Source organism: Convolutriloba macropyga, chromosome 13, assembly GCF_964194025.1.
Source record: "Convolutriloba macropyga chromosome 13, txConMacr16.3, whole genome shotgun sequence".
Lineage (NCBI taxonomy): Eukaryota > Metazoa > Xenacoelomorpha > Acoela > Convolutidae > Convolutriloba > Convolutriloba macropyga.
The window spans coordinates 43373276-43389195 of record NC_134480.1 but is presented as its reverse complement, the minus strand read 5'-3'; the positions used below and the strand labels follow the sequence as shown (position 1 = coordinate 43389195).

Here is a 15920-nt window from a genome sequence, read left to right as displayed (position 1 = left end):
TGTGAAAGAAAGTTGAAAACAGTCAATGGCCGAAAAGTTCACCAATCGAGATACTGTGGCAAACCTAAAGCAGTTGCCACACGCGTGTTTTCCTGCAAAGTACAAGATGTTCTCGGAAACGAGTTTGAAAACATAGAAGCGTTCAAGTATCTCGGATCATATGTCAGCCTCAAGCATGGAGACCTGCAGGAAGTCAATTGCAAACTTGCAGAAGGTAGACAACGGTTTGCTAACTTCCAAAATCTCTGGAAGAGCAAGCAGCTCAGCGTGCACCTCAAGTGCAATTTGTACAAAGCACTCGTTTTATCAGCCGTGCTGTACAGCTCAGAGACTTGGACTCTTTCCAAATTAATGGAGAGAAAACTTGAGAGTTTCCACTGTGGTTGTCTTCGGAGAATTCTACGTGTGTCATATCTGGAGAAAGCAACGAACGAAGAAATTATGTCAAGATCACGAATGCCCCAACTATCTACGATGATCATGCTCAAACGGATAAAATGGTACGGACACATCCAGAGAATGGAACCAGGAAGATTAGCCCGCAGTGCTTTCGATTGGGACCCGCCCGATCAATACGTCCATGCTAGACGCGCTCCTGGGGGGCAACGGAAAACGTGGATGAGTCAAATCGAAGGAGACTGTGTACGAAACAAAGTATCGTTAACCAGATTGCAGGAGAAAGCAGCAACCGGGTCAAAGAATGCCTTCAACAATTTCGTCGTACAGCACTTCACAGAATAACCAAACAAATAACTCTTCTTGTTTTGTTTGTATTTGTTGCCAACCGTGCCTTTATTTCATATTTGGAATTAAAGTGTTGAAACAGTAGTAGTAGTAGTAGTAGTAGTAGTAGTAGTAGTAGTAGTAGTAGTAGTAGTAGTAGTAGTAGTAGTAGTAGTAGTAGTAGTAGTAGTAGTAGTAGTAGTAGTAGTAGTAGTAGTAGTAGTAGTAGTAGTAGTAGTAGTAGTAGTAGTAGTAGTAGTAGTAGTAGTAGTAGTAGTAGTAGTAGTAGTAGTAGTAGTAGTAGTAGTAGTAGTAGTAGTAGTAGTAGTAGTAGTAGTAGTAGTAGTAGTAGTAGTAGTAGTAGTAGTAGTAGTAGTAGTAGTAGTAGTAGTAGTAGTAGTAGTAGTAGTAGTAGTAGTAGTAGTAGTAGTAGTAGTAGTAGTAGTAGTAGTAGTAGTAGTAGTAGTAGTAGTAGAAGCAATATTTGACCAAAGAACTGATGTTAACGTTGCATTCTTGTTGCAAACGATATTAAACCTGCAACAACTTGCGAGACAACGTTAATCAGGCAAACTTAACGCCCGGAATTCAATCTGCAATAAAGCATGTCTGATTCTGCTCATTTCGTACATTTTTGGCTCATTCCTCGACTAGAAAACTCGAATCAGAGATATCAAATACTAAACAGAATTCCTTCGGCTTCAGGTCAAGATGAAATAAGTGATGTGTCCAAGTGACATTTAGCAAAGTTTCTTATTTTTTCCCTGTCAACCGGTGTCTTCAAATTGAAATCTCAACTAAGACTCTCGCACCAGAATTGATTATAAAATTTTTAATTATAGTATATTTTTCAAAGAAAAACCATGTTAGTATGCTCGATCATTGATTTACGGCCTAGGCCTCGACTTAATAAAAGAGTTGAAAAGTCTAGTACGGGGCAGTATTGACTATAATTACACGGTCAAGGTTCCTTGTTAAAAACCAGCTAATATCAATTAATGGGTCGAGTTAAAGTGTTTTCATAACGAAGAAAGTTCAGCTATGGTCTTTTCATGGGTACACTTGCACCACAGCAGTTCAACTTAAAAATCAGTTGGAAAACTCCCAATAGAGATAAAGAGTTATTGCAGCTTGAGTATATTACCACATTGCTTGATTCAATGAGATTAACTAGTTTAAGTGTAGTGGCCCTAGTCCCATCAGCCCATGACAAAACTTCGTCGTTATTTAGTTTTTTTCCTTTCTAAATCATCAGCTATCTTTTTTTCAATAATGAGGGTTTTTGAGTGACTTGTGGTTCTTTTGAATCGTAAAAGAGAATGAGCATACATGCTGACTACGTTATACGCAATGTTGCTCGTAAAACGTTAATGACAAAAAAGCAGATTTATGAGAATACCAATGATGTACCAATGAAAAGATTTTAACTAGATTTTGCTTGCAAACATTGTGTCGAGCTTAAGTCCGACCCAAATTTTGGGTCGAGCCAAAGTCTTTTGTAAAATTTTGGGTCCAAATAAAGTTTTTTGCAAAAAATCTGAGTCGAGCTAAAGTCCAGAAAGACTTAAGTTCCAGCAAAAATTTTCATAGCTTGAATGAGTGGAGTATGGTTTTTTCATAGTACATTTTGGTTGATCATTTTCTTTTCATAAGTCGTACCTAGATCTGGGAAGAGATTCCAAATCTCAACAATCGATATTATCGAACCGCAAATTTTATTCAATTCGGAAGCTTGCATAAAGAAAAGCACGGGTAATTTCAGACATTAGTACTTAAATGATATTTAACTGTAATTAATGCAGCCCTTATTCTCCCGGGCAGAAGAATTTTGCAAAATTTACGTAAGATCTGAGGAAACTAGTGTTCACAAGACTGGAAAATTCACCGCAATTTTCTTACATAATTTTGTGTTGAATGCGTTGAATTTAGCGTAGATCTTACATATATTGCGTTGAATTTAGCGTAGATCTTGCATGTTTGGCGTTTAATTTAGCGTAGATCTTACATGTTTTGCATTGAATTTAGCGTAGATCTTACATAATTTGCGTTGAACTTGGCGTTGATCGTACATATTTTGCGTTGAATTTGGCGTTGATCTTACATATTTTGCGTTGAATTTGGCGTCGATGTTACATATTCTGCGTTGAAATTAGCGTTGATTTTTTTTTAAATTCAACGAAGAAAACTCTAGGTATGGGAATCGAACCACTGAACTCCTGCTTAATTTTGCGTTGAATTCAGCTTAAATCTTATTCGATTTTTGCTCAATTTTTGCTCTAATTTCCTGTCTTTTCAACTCTTTCCGGTTTTTCTTGCACGCAACTGGGTTCTGATTTTTTTGTAAAAACTCGCAAAAAATGCTCCCCCATATACCTCAGGTACCCCCCTCACCACACGTACACCTCAACCTACCCCCCATATACCCCACCCAACACACAATCCCACCTTGACGTACAACCCTCCACCACCCCCACTCGAACCCCTCCCCCTTAGTACCACCACACCCCCTCGTGCCCCCCCCGTAAGTACGCTGAACCACCTCCACCCCCTTACGTACCTGCCATTTACCCCATCCCTCCCCCTTACCGCATGTAACCCCTCCCCACACACACACACACAACCCCACCCCCAGACTCGTGCCCCCCCCCCCCACATGACGTACCCCCACTTCTCCCCCTCCCCCCACGTATGCCTCCCCCCACAAAAAATCAAAAGGCAAAATTATGTAGTGTCAACGCTAGATTCAACGCAAAAAATGTAAGATCTACGCTAAATTCAACGCAAAATATGTAAGATTTACGCTAAAATCAACGCCAAATTAAAAAAATCTTCGCTAAAATCAACGCAAATTATAAATGATCAACACTAAATTCAACGCAAAATATGTAATATTGACGTTGAATGCGTTGGAAGTATGTGAGATCAACGCTTAATTCAAGGCAAAGTATTTAAGATCTACGCTAGAATCAACGCAAAATCTCTACGGTTGGCGCTTAATGCGTTGAATTTTACAGGAGAGATCTGATTATTAGATCAAGATGGTGATTTGAATTTGGGGATGAAAAAGGACTCAAAAATCAGCTGTATATATACCCATTATCAGTGTGAAAAAGTCAAGATACAAAACTAATCTTAGCACCGTGATTTATAGTGGGGGTCGCAAAGGTTACCCAATATGGTTTGCTTCTGCAAATCAGTCGCAAAGGGAACCAAAAATGGAAAGCATTTACACTTTTCTAAGAATTCATTCACACTTCCGGAGATATCATCATCATTTAATTTATGCTGGGAAGATTTTACATCAATTAATCTACCTCCAATAATAGTTATCTAGATTCACCAATTTGAACCGAATATTGATTCTAAGCACCATTTCTTGACGGTTCATATATAATTTCTTTGATCGAAGTCATATTGCTTGTCTTTCTAATCTGGTAAGTCAAACTTTCTTTCTAATTCTCACTAAGTGTAAGACTATAGTTTGATCGATATTCTAACACCCCCACTCAGACTTGAGTTGATTGCGTAGAGTCTGTTCCCATCAAAACTGCTCTGAATATTTCCACTTTCGAAACGGATAGGGATTTTGTGAAGATATCCGCTGCAATTTTGTCTGTAGGGACGTATTGAATTGAAATAGTCCCATCCTCCGTCTTGTCCCGGTTGAAGTGAAACTTTGTTTCGATGTGCTTGTTCCTTTGTGCATGACAGGGTTTTGGCAGAGTCTGATACAACTTTGGTTGTCTTCTCCAATTGCTGATGGACGTTTCTGTTGGATGCCAAAATCCTATAGAAGTTGTTTCAGGTAGCGTGCTTCCTGAACTGCTGCTGCCATGCCCTGATATTCTGCTTCTGATGAAGAAAGAGCAACTGTGGCCTGCTTCTTGACACCCCAGCTGAGTGCTGCGCCACGTCCGTTGAGCTTGAAGTAATAGCCCGTTGTTGATTTTCTGTCGTTCACGTCTCCAGACCAGTCTGCATCACTTTCCCCCACTAAATCATAACTTTTGTGTAAGTAAGTTTTAAACCTTTGAACCTTGAAGATATCGCAGAAATTGTCTTCCGCACATCCAGTGTTGACTGGTAGGTGCATTCATGTGTCTGGACAGAATGTTGACTGTGAACATGATGTCTGGCCTCGTCTGTTTGGCCAGATACAGAAGTGATCCAACCAAGCTTCTGTAGATCCTCTGGTCCACTTCTTCGTCTCCGTTCTGTGCTGTCTGAAATTTCAAATTCAAATCAGCTGGAGTTCTTGAGGGTTTGCATTGATCCATTTGAAACCGCTCAAGCATTTTTTCTATGTAGCGTTCTTGGTCGACTGTGACTTTGCCCTCTTCTCGTCTGATACTTAGACCCAGAAACCAGTGTAGTCTCCATCTGTATTCCATGTGAAAGGTTGCTTCTAGTGCTTTCTTGACATCAGAGATCACTGTCATACTTCTTGATGCTACTATGATGTCGTCAACCCAGACCAAGATGAAGGTGTGATCCTCTACCTCCGATCTTGCGAACAAGCAGTGATCGTTCCTGCTACTGGTGAACCCCTGTCTCAGTAGGAAGTTTGCCAGCTCTTTGTACCAGTTGTTAGCAGCCTGTTTCAAACCATAAATTGATTTATTTAGTCGACATACTAACTTCTCCCCATCTGATCCGCGTTTTACAAACTCCTGTGGCTGTTCCAGATACACTTCTTCCTCGATTGGTGAGTGCGGGAAAGCAGTCTTGACATCAAATTGGTGCATCACATGGCCCTGCTTCGCTGATAGCTGAAGCAGAATCCTGAATGTCTCTGGCTTGCAGGTAGGCGCAAAAGTCTCAAAGTAGTCCAGTCCTTCAACTTGTTTGAAGCCTTTCGCTACAAAGCGCATTTTGTATTTGTCCACTTGACCACTGGGTCCCAATTTCAGTTTGTAGACCCATTTGCCCGGTATGACGTCCCTGTCTGTGGGTGGTCTCACTAGGTTCCAAGTCTCGTTGTCTTGGAGTGCCTTGACCTCGTCCTTCATTGCCCGGTGCCACTGGTCCCAATCGTCACCTTGCTTGGCTTCGTAGACTGTTTTGGGTCCCACATAGTCGCCTTCAGTCACAGCAAGATGGGTCCTGACTTCTCCAAAAAATTGCGGAACATTCCTTGCACGTGTTCCTTGTCTGGGCTCTGCTCTGGCCGCGTGTTCCGGTGCATCTTCATTGGAGCCAACTGTCTCTAACTGTGAGAAGTCTTCTGTGTCACTGTCTTCCAGTGACTCTGAGTCTCTGTGACTCCCTCTTGTTGCAGTAGATCCTTCATCTAGTGCTGTTTCTCCAACATCCGAGGCCTCTTGTCTCAGTGTTGTTTCTTGAGTATTCACGCTCCTTGCGTCATGCCACTCCTCCTTTATTGCAGTAGATGTGTCCTGTTGTTCTCTGTTGTCATCGTCTTGATGACCATCATCTGGGTACCAGATTCCCAGTTCCGACCCATTATCTAGTAGTTCAGCCGTTTCTTTGTTGTCAGGGATTGAGCCCACTTCAGACTCCTTGATGATCACATCTTGAACTGCCATCACCTTGCGTGTGTTGGGTATGTACACCAAGTATCCGTTTTCTCCTTCAGTGTAACCCACAAACTTTCCTTCCAGTGCCTTGGGTTCAAGTTTGCTGACTTCTCTGTCCCTCTTCCTCATGAAGACTGTGCAACCAAAAATAGATAAATTACTAATTGGAAGCTTAGGTTTTATACCTCTGATCAGCTCTGCTGGGCATTTTTCTTCTCCTCGTCTCACAACCAAGTTTCTGATCCTTGCTGCGTGAAGAACTGCTGCTCCCCACATCATCTTGGGAAGTCCTGAGTCAATGAGCAAACATCTTGCCACCTCCAGCAGTGTCCTGTTGCACCTCTCAGCTAACCCATTCTGTTGTGGCTTCTCTGGATGGTCTTCCCTGTAGAATGCCAGCATCTAAGCAGTACGTCTTGAACTGCTCTGAGAGAAACTCCTTCGCATTGTCTTGCCTCAGATTCTTGGGCGTCCCCACACTGAGAACAAATTTCTTCAGGCTGGCCAATGCTTCACGCTTTGCCTTAAGCAATTCCACAAACACAAACTTCGTGTTCTGGTCTGCAAACACTATGCAGAACCGGAACCCTGACAGTGACTCTACTCTGAAAGGTCCCATCACGTCTGTGAACACACTCTCCAGCTTCTCTTCTGCTTGGGTCTCTGCCACTCTTGGTACTGGAGTCTTTGTGATCTTGGCCACTGCACACATATTGCATACATCATCGAGTTCCCCACTGTCTCTGGTGCATTCCTGACCACATCCGCTTGATTCAAATGACCCAATCGTCTGTGCCACTTCCTTGTACTGTCAAGTTTCAAGCTGTTGGAACTCATCTTGAATTCTAGAACGCTGCAGAGTAAGTAAAACAAATTATTTTCTTGTGTTAGTTTTACCCGAGTTCCCTTCTGGAGTTTCAGGCAGCTGTTTCCTCTCTCGAAAGTGAAGCTATGTCCCCATTCCGTGCATCTTGAGACTGATAGGAGGTTTGATGAATAGTCCGGCACACACACACAGAACATTTTTGAGTTCGCATTGGAACTCCCCCTTGTTTGAGGGTATGGTGATCCTCACACAGCCTCTGCCCACCACTCTGGAAGCCTCTCTGTTGGGATTTCTGACCACTGATTGACTGGGCACACAGTCCAGGAACGCATCGATGTTCGTCACTATGTGATCTGTACAACCACTGTCCACTAGCATGCCTGCTGTCTTCCACTGGGTAAGAGCTGCCCAGCATTCCTCGTCTGGTGTAGCCAATGTTGGACCCATTGCCACTGACTCATGTTTGCCTCCATCTCTTTGTCTCTTGCATGCCCTGTCTAGGTGACCCTTCTCACCACACTTGCTACATTGTGCTGTCTCCTCCTTCCTGCAGTCCTTGGCAAAGTGTCCAGGGATCCCACACACAAAGCAGTTTCCTTTCTTGGGTCCCTTCTTGAAGTCACGCTTCACTGCCGGTGCCACTGAAACACTTTGTCCCTTGTGTCTCTCATGAAAGTTCTGCAGCCTTTTCCTCAACTCTGTGAAGTTCGTTGCCGGGTTGAAGCTATCCTGTATAACAAAACTTTCATACCTCATTGGCAGACCATTTAGGACCAAGGCGTTGAAGAGGGTCTCTGAGACTGCTTCCCCTGCTTCTTGTAGCCTTGTGAGCAACTCCTGTCCTCTGATGAAGAAGCTGTCCAAATCCTCAGAATCCTCTAGTTGCAGTCGAGCAAGCTGTGCCACTAAAGTCACCACTTTCGGCGTCTCCACACTCTGAACTTTTTCTTGCAAAAGCTCTCCAGTGCCATCATCTCCCTCACAGTCATGTCTCATCACCATGAGGGTTGTTGCATCTAGAGTCAGTGCCAGATGGCACCACACATTGTTCCGTTTCTCCTTGATGTCTGCAACTTCCTTCTCATATGCATCCTTCAGCACCTTGTGGTTCTTCTTCTCATCATTGGTTGCCCCATTGGCCAGTGGTGCAGGCTCATTGGGTTGCTCCTCTGTCCCCAGTAGTGATTTGTAGAGTCCCTTCGTCTGCATCATCGCCACAAATCTTGTGCTCCAGATTGGAAAGTCCTGTGCCTTTCCTGTGTAGGTCAGCAGCTTCACTGTCAGTTGATCCATTGGAGTTTGAGCAGGCAAAAAAGTTGTGAAAAGGAAAGGAACTAAGCAGAAAATGACTATGACTGTCAACAACAAATTATTTTTGTTTTGAAAATTAATTTCATGACTTAGAAAATTGCAGGGCCCATAACCTGTTGGGTTATGGACTTTCGCAAGCGGAATAAAAAGCGTTTTTAACTAAGTAAAAGAATTATTTTCTCAAAAATTAGAGAATAACAAAATGATATTTTACAGTAGAATTTAGAGATTTACAGGAGAGATCTGATTATTAGATCAAGATGGTGATTTGAATTTGGGGATGAAAAAGGACTCAAAAATCAGCTGTATATATACCCATTATCAGTATGAAAAAGTCAAGATACAAAACTAATCTTAGCACCGTGATTTATAGTGGGGGTCCCAAAGGTTACCCATTATGGTTTGCTTCTGCAAATCAGTCGCAAAGGGAACCATAAATGGAATGCATTTGCACTTTTCTAAGAATTCATTCACACTTCCGGAGATATCATCATCGTTTAATACATGCTGGGAAGATTTTACATCAATTAATCTACCTCTAATAATAGTTATCCAGATTCACCAATTTGAACCGAATATTGATTCTAAGCACCATTTCTTGACGATTCATTTATAATTTCTTTGATAGAAGTCATATTGCTTGTCTTTCTAGTCTGGTAAGTCAAACTTTCTTTCTAATTCTCAATAAGTTTAAGACTATAGTTTGATCGATATTCTAACAGTGGGATTTGTGGTGGTGGGGTGCTGGGAGAGGGGTTGTCAATAACTGTGGTTTGTGGGGTGGGGGGGGGCAAGAAACTTTGGCTCTCAAACCGCTATGAGGTTTTTAATACTGCTAAATTTTGTCGGAACCTTTTGTCACGTACCTCCCCCTGATTCTGAATGGGGAACCTGACCAGTGAGAACGAGATCAGAATAGGAGAACGAGGCCAGAATGGGAGAACGAGGCCAGAATGGGAGAACGAGACCAGAATGGGAGTTTGAACCAGAAATTGTACAAAAACAGCTACACAAACAGCAAAACTGTGTAAAAAACATACATTTTTATTAATTAATTGTCGTCTGTTCTTCTATTTTTAAATTATCAATTCACAATTCACTTCTTTCATTGAAATCCTTTTGAAGCATGTTTTCCTCCGTTTTCCCCGCTTTTTTCCTCTGTTTTTCCCGCTGTCCATAGGTCTCACGGAATGCAAAAAGCACTGACCAGGAAAAAATTAACTCTGATTTTCATGCTGTACAGAATTTTTTCATATTTCAAAAATTTTTACTCTGATTTTTACTCTGGTCATGGTAAAAAGTGACATGATCAGAAACATGTCATAGTAAAATTGCAGAATGGAAAGTGTCTGATTCAGCGCTGATTTACACTGAGACTATGATCCGGGTAAATGCATGGCATGGTCCCCAATGCTTGGCCAATTGCACTAACTCATAGATGACCGAAGAAACTGGGACGCTTGATCTCGAGTGTGAGAACAATGCACGAGTGGGAGTAAGATTTACGTTCTAATGTAGTTAAAGAATAATAGGGTAAGAAAATGAGATACTTGTTCTCGGCGACCAAAAAATTTTCAAAACGACATTTAACTATTGCGAGAGGGTGGCTAAGTTTGGCAAGCGAATTTGAACTTAGGGGAGAAGCTAGGTTGGCAAAAAAATTAGTCAAATGAGCAATAAAATCATAATTATGTCGTTCATGTTTTTTCCATGTATGCTTCCAAGATTTAATTGCACACTAAGTAGAGTCGCTTCGAAGTGCTAGTACTAAACTGTTTTTAGCCATTGATTCTCTGATAGGTTTAACCACAATGTTTTCGGATAGGCCACATACTGTACTTTCATCCTTGATCCTTAAGTCCATAATTTTGAACTTTTTTTTATTTCCACAATCCTTTTCTTGTGAAAAACAACGCTGATGAGAACTCGAGTCGAATTCGAACGGTTTACATGTAACATCCTGCAGGTTTCTGTCAAGTTCTTACAGGACGATGCATCGCCTTGCAGGTTTTGCGTCCGAAAAATCGCAAGTTCTTGCAAGTTAACTAATCGATTTACAAGTTAAACCATGCGGCGTACAAATTCTTGCAAGTTAACCATTCGACAAACAGGTTCATACAAGTTATCCATTCGACTTAAAAGATAAATATTTGAGTTAAGTTGAATGTTCCTATATAATTTATTAGAATGTAAGTTGCTACAATATAACAATTCTTTCTAAATTGTACCAAAAAATAATAAAACGTTGCAAGATATGAATTTAAACAAAATTTAAAAACTATAGAATTTAGAACTAGAACGGTATGAGTTAAATTTATAATCTTAAAAAGTGTTTTAAAAATGAAGGGTTAATCAATTATGTAGAAAATTTTCTTACGTTTAAGTTTCAAATTTAAAACGGGTACAAAATTTTCTTGAAACTTTTTTAAAAGGTAATCGTGAAGAAGCTACATGAGGTCGAATATTTTTGATTGCATTGCGAAAGGACCTCTTGAATTGATAGAATTGAAAAGTAACCAAGTGTCATCTTAGATCGAATTGTTTTATGTTATCAAAACCGAGCAACTAACTCTCATGCGCTTGTGACGGCAACTGACTTCATGTTTAAATGAAATAATAAATAAGAGGTGACCTCGGCCGGAACGAACTTGCAAAAAACTTACACGTTGGCCATTTGACCTACAGTTTCTTAAAAGTTAACCAGCTTTTGCAAGAAATTTTCAAATTCTTACAAGTTAACTGTTTTTCGAAAGAAATTTTCAAATTCTTACAAGTTAACTGTTTTTCGCAATTTTTTACAAGTTAACCATTGGGCTTCCACACGGGAATACTTGTTGCTGGAATTGATTACAGATGATGGAAATAAAATCAGTCGGTAGGTTATGAACAAAGAGGTAACTAAATAAAACAACTGCTTTTTATTTATTCATGTAAACTTTCATGATACTTTTTCTGTTAAATTAGGCACATAGACCAGACATGGTGTGAACGGAATGGGAGCTCAGACCAGACGTGCAGTTGATTGATTGAGATCTCTTTGTTTGCAAACGACGAAACCAAATCTTCTTTGTGTTGATTACCGAACAAAACCTATGATGCCGACGAAAAAACTGTGGGAGCTTTTGTCAACTTTCGCTAAAAAAACGACAATACCGACATTTTCTCGCTTAAAAACCAACAATTTCTCAACTGGGGAACTGAGGGTGGGGGACGCAAATACATGAACAAAATAACGCAACCATACAGGCGCAAACGAACAACTGATAACAATTTAGAAATCTAACCCATGTTATCAAGTCGTCCGTAAATGGATGCTTGTACACACTCTTTACAGAGCGCAATTGATCAGATCCCTCCCGCTTGTCATTAGAACCCGTTCTCACTATATCCCCTTCCTGAACGCCAGCAGTTGCCAGAGTCAGGACTGTGTAAGCAACTCTGTTTCCAACACCCCAGCACAACACCAGTCCAAATTTAATGTGTATAGTATCAAAAATTATTCAAAAAAATTATAAAATTTTGGCAAAAAGACAGCTTAATGCATATCTGTTCGCCAAATTTTTTTTAAAAAAATGTTAATTTTAACAATATATGGACAATTGTTTTTGAGCATTGTTAACGTGTAGTTACCTCTATTCAATCGGAGTTGTTGTAGTCATGTTACGAAATTTATGTTGATGAGAATTTCATTTTTCATTTTTAATTGCAGCATGGATTGGTAAAGTTTTTGACGCTAATGAGTGAAACAATACACATTGAGATAGAGATCCAAACACAATTTAGAAACATTCGCAGTAAAATATTCAACTTAGGGGACGCAATAGTGGTTTTTCGACAAAAGATGTTCAGTTTCATCCATTGATGTAATGCAATAGATGAAATTTGTAAAGGAGCGCTGCTGTTTTTCTTTCCAGAAATTGGCCATTTTAAGCTACCACAGAATTGGGTTGCGTCCTCCAAACGGATTTCAAAAACGCATTTATCAAGTGAAGCATAGAAATATCTTCGATTCTCCGGAAATTTTGAAGCTTAGTGTATTTCGTTTGCCTCCTGTGTTGCTCCCAGCATGGTGGTTTCTTCTTCAATAGCTCATATGTTGGCAGTCACTCTGGAGTGCAACAGGTAGATCTACTGTTCCACTTTTGTGTTTTCTTTCAATCTGGTCTCTCATAACCGAAATTAAACAAATGTTACGAAATCTCTCGCAACACTGCTGGTAACTCGATGACGAAGTTTTTGCAGGAACTAAGGCCGATCTGTGTGAAACATTGGCAGTTCTAACAGCGTCAGAAACTCATAATGAATAAGTGCGAGCTCTAGTCAATCAAAATTTTGAACGATTTTGAAAATTTGATCAAGAGGAGCAGCTTAGATGGAGTTGCTAAATTTTAGGAGCCCCTAGAAGCATCTGTCAAATAAGTCAAATATTCACTATGTGCGTTTGACATCTTTCGTTATTGCATTGATGCCTCAAAAGAGGTCTATTCTTTTCGATGAAATTCTCCCTCAATTGAGTAAAGAAAATCCTGCAAACGTTCCGTGTGGTTCAGCGATCAACCGTTTTAGGCAGTTCCTGAGTCTTGCTGTGAGATTGTTCATGGAATGAAGCAAGATTTCCAGGTAACAAAACCGTTGTTGGAAGAAAAACATCGACTGATCAAGTTCAAGCAGGATCTCCTTGTTCTGTTTAGCGATCCTTCCCTTTGGCAGAAAAGCTAACAGGATATATGCTATTTGAAGATATCTCATATGTGGAGTCTTTTGAAGAAGCAAATGAGTCTGTGGCAATATGTATCTCTCAAAAAAAGTTAGAGAAGAAATTGGTAATTCAACTTATAACAACTTGTTATCAAAAACAAAACTCCCCTGGAAGAAGATATGGTTTACTGTCACTTTCTCTACCACAAACGGATGCTCAGTTATCCACAACTCCCATCTCTGGAGCTACATTTTCCTCCAAAAGAGTTCTGCCTTACTCTTAAAAGTTGACTTGGTGTCAATTTAAACAAAAACAAGAAAATACATTTTGCCCGGGTGCATATTTTCCTCCATCGATGAGCAGAAGTGTTATTTACCCGATAAACGCATCAGGATGGCGGCGTATTATCATATGAATGAATTTTGGATAAACCAGCAGCCTTGAATTCTACCTTTCACTTCTCCCTTGCACCAAGCTTTTTTGTCAGTGCTGTGGAGAAATGTTGTTTCGCGCTCTCAGCTGCTGAAGAAAAATAGTACGAACAGTGCATGCACATTTATAATTCAGTTGGCATTGAATGAATACGCTTTGCCTTTGAGACATTTGACGAATCTTCGGATACAGTCCTTGAAACCATCAAAAGTACAGCTTCTCCGGTTGGTAACAAACGCTTGCAGCTTTCAGGCTTATCTGTAGCTTTTAGTAGGTTGCCCCAATCAGTCTTTGTTACAGCAACCCAAGTGTCCACAATCTTGGTGATTGAGAGAGATACAAAATTACAGACGCACATGAATCAGGAGTTAACCTTTGACTCCTTGTCTTAACCGTTTGGAGGGAAATTTGGAGTCAAAAATCTGTCACCATTGAGTTGGGACAATCACTTCTGATGTGTTTTTGACTGCTCAGCCAGTGAGAGTGGAGCTCAAAGTTTTTTTTTATCGTATGGACCGTAAATCAGTCCCAAGAAAAATTTTGGAGCCAGAAGATTTTAACAAATATAAATTGAAATCGATAAAAAAAACATCGAACAAAACAATAAATTGATTACCAAAATGGCCATAAAATTGTACCATCGTTTTTATTACGTGAACACAAGATGGTACCATTGCTACCATGGAAAACTGATTTTATTACTTTAAGGCTCGGCGGAAAACTTTCGGCAAAGATATAACCAGTTGTACGTTCAGTGTTAATTTTCGATTGTATGATTTAAGCCTAAACCTAATATTCGTAATATTGTAAGTTATGATAACGTCGCTACCATATTAAGGTCATAACGAAAAACTTTTTATGGCATTTTTTGCATTATGTTTTTGTTATGGCAATGCTTGTGGGGCAACCCGCAAGAGATTTTAGAACTGTTTCATAAAAATTTGCGTAATTTTTACATTAAATTGTAACGGTCTTAACCTTTTAACTTTTCAACTTTAAAATGAAAGTATATCATGTTGGTAATTCAAAACCTAAGAAGGTGTGTATCTTTGGTAATAAATAATCCTTGATCTTAAAACACTGCAGGCAAACGAATATTAATTTAAAAATTGTCGAATAGGTTTTTTTTACGTATGCTGGCTTTGTTCACGCATGTTGACTTCCAACTGTTGAATCTTATTCACGTTTTTGGAGAGGAGGAAGGAAACAGATTCCTGTGTAATTGTCATACAGCACCCCAGTTACGAATAAAGTCTTTTCAAGCGTCCACGGGGTATGGAGGGATAAATTTCTCCACCAAGATTCATTGCGGTGAATGCTTGCTATCCATTTAGCCCGATTGTCTCCAACTTCAACCCCATTGTCAACTCTTTTCGTTCTCCGTAATTCGCGGTTAACACACAGCTCAGGCAAACTGGAAACCAAGATTAACGACAAAATAAGAGTAAGTTTTGAGAGGTTCATTATCTTTTGTTATCATCCGCTTTTTCTTATTTCTTATCAAGCTGCAACAGGTTGGAAATATATCTGTGGAGGAGTCTTTGAACAAATTTGGTAATTAGTTTTTGGTTGATTTTTGCGCAACTGTATCTCAGATAAATGAAATCAGTAATAACGAGAAAAGATGAAAATTTTCATGCATATCCGGAAAAAGATATGTAATTACGACAATTCTCAGACATGATCATTTGATTGTACATGTGATCAAAGCTGCGGAACCATCTAAATCAATAAAAAGCAGTTATAAATACAATCTGTGCCCAGTAATTTTAATTTTGCAGTAATAATTTTTTGGATCTTTTAGCGGTTTATTATAAAGCCGGTGCCAGGAAATAGTTTATGGACAAAAATCGATGCAAAACGAACCGCTCGGATGAACTTATGAAATCTTAAAATTCTTACGTTACTTTTATGTTCGTTTTTCAATTTCAAATAGTGTTCTCTTGTTTTCAATTTTTTTATACTATTTTTAAACCTCTCTCTCATCATGGACACCCACACGCACACAAACACACACATCTATAAATATATATATATATATATATATATATTATATATATATATATATTTATATATATATATATATATATATATTATATATATATATATATATATATGTGTGAATATATATATATATATATATATATATATATATATATATGAATATATATATATATATATATATATTCACATATATATATATATATAAATATATATATATATATATATATATATATGTGTGTATATATATATATATATATATATATATATATATATATATATATATATATAGAATAGACACCAAGCCTCTCTCTCTCTCTCTCTCTCTCTAAAAACGGTTTTGGAAAAAAATTGTACAACGCATTCGAGAATGTACTTAACCTGGACAAAT

General features: G+C 39.2%; 1 protein-coding gene across 1 annotated transcript in view; it reads right to left on the bottom strand.

The window, feature by feature from the left end:
• Positions 1-14757, bottom strand: part of LOC142351734 (uncharacterized) — a 30103-nt gene extending 15346 nt beyond the window's left edge. The window contains exons 1-2 of the mRNA XM_075403879.1: positions 14660-14757; positions 11682-11835 (exon numbers count right to left, since the gene is read on the bottom strand). Coding sequence (XP_075259994.1) covers positions 11682-11835; positions 14660-14757 — 252 coding nt within the window. The remainder of the gene's footprint in view (positions 1-11681; positions 11836-14659) is intronic.
• Between the last annotated feature and the right edge of the window lie 1163 nt (positions 14758-15920).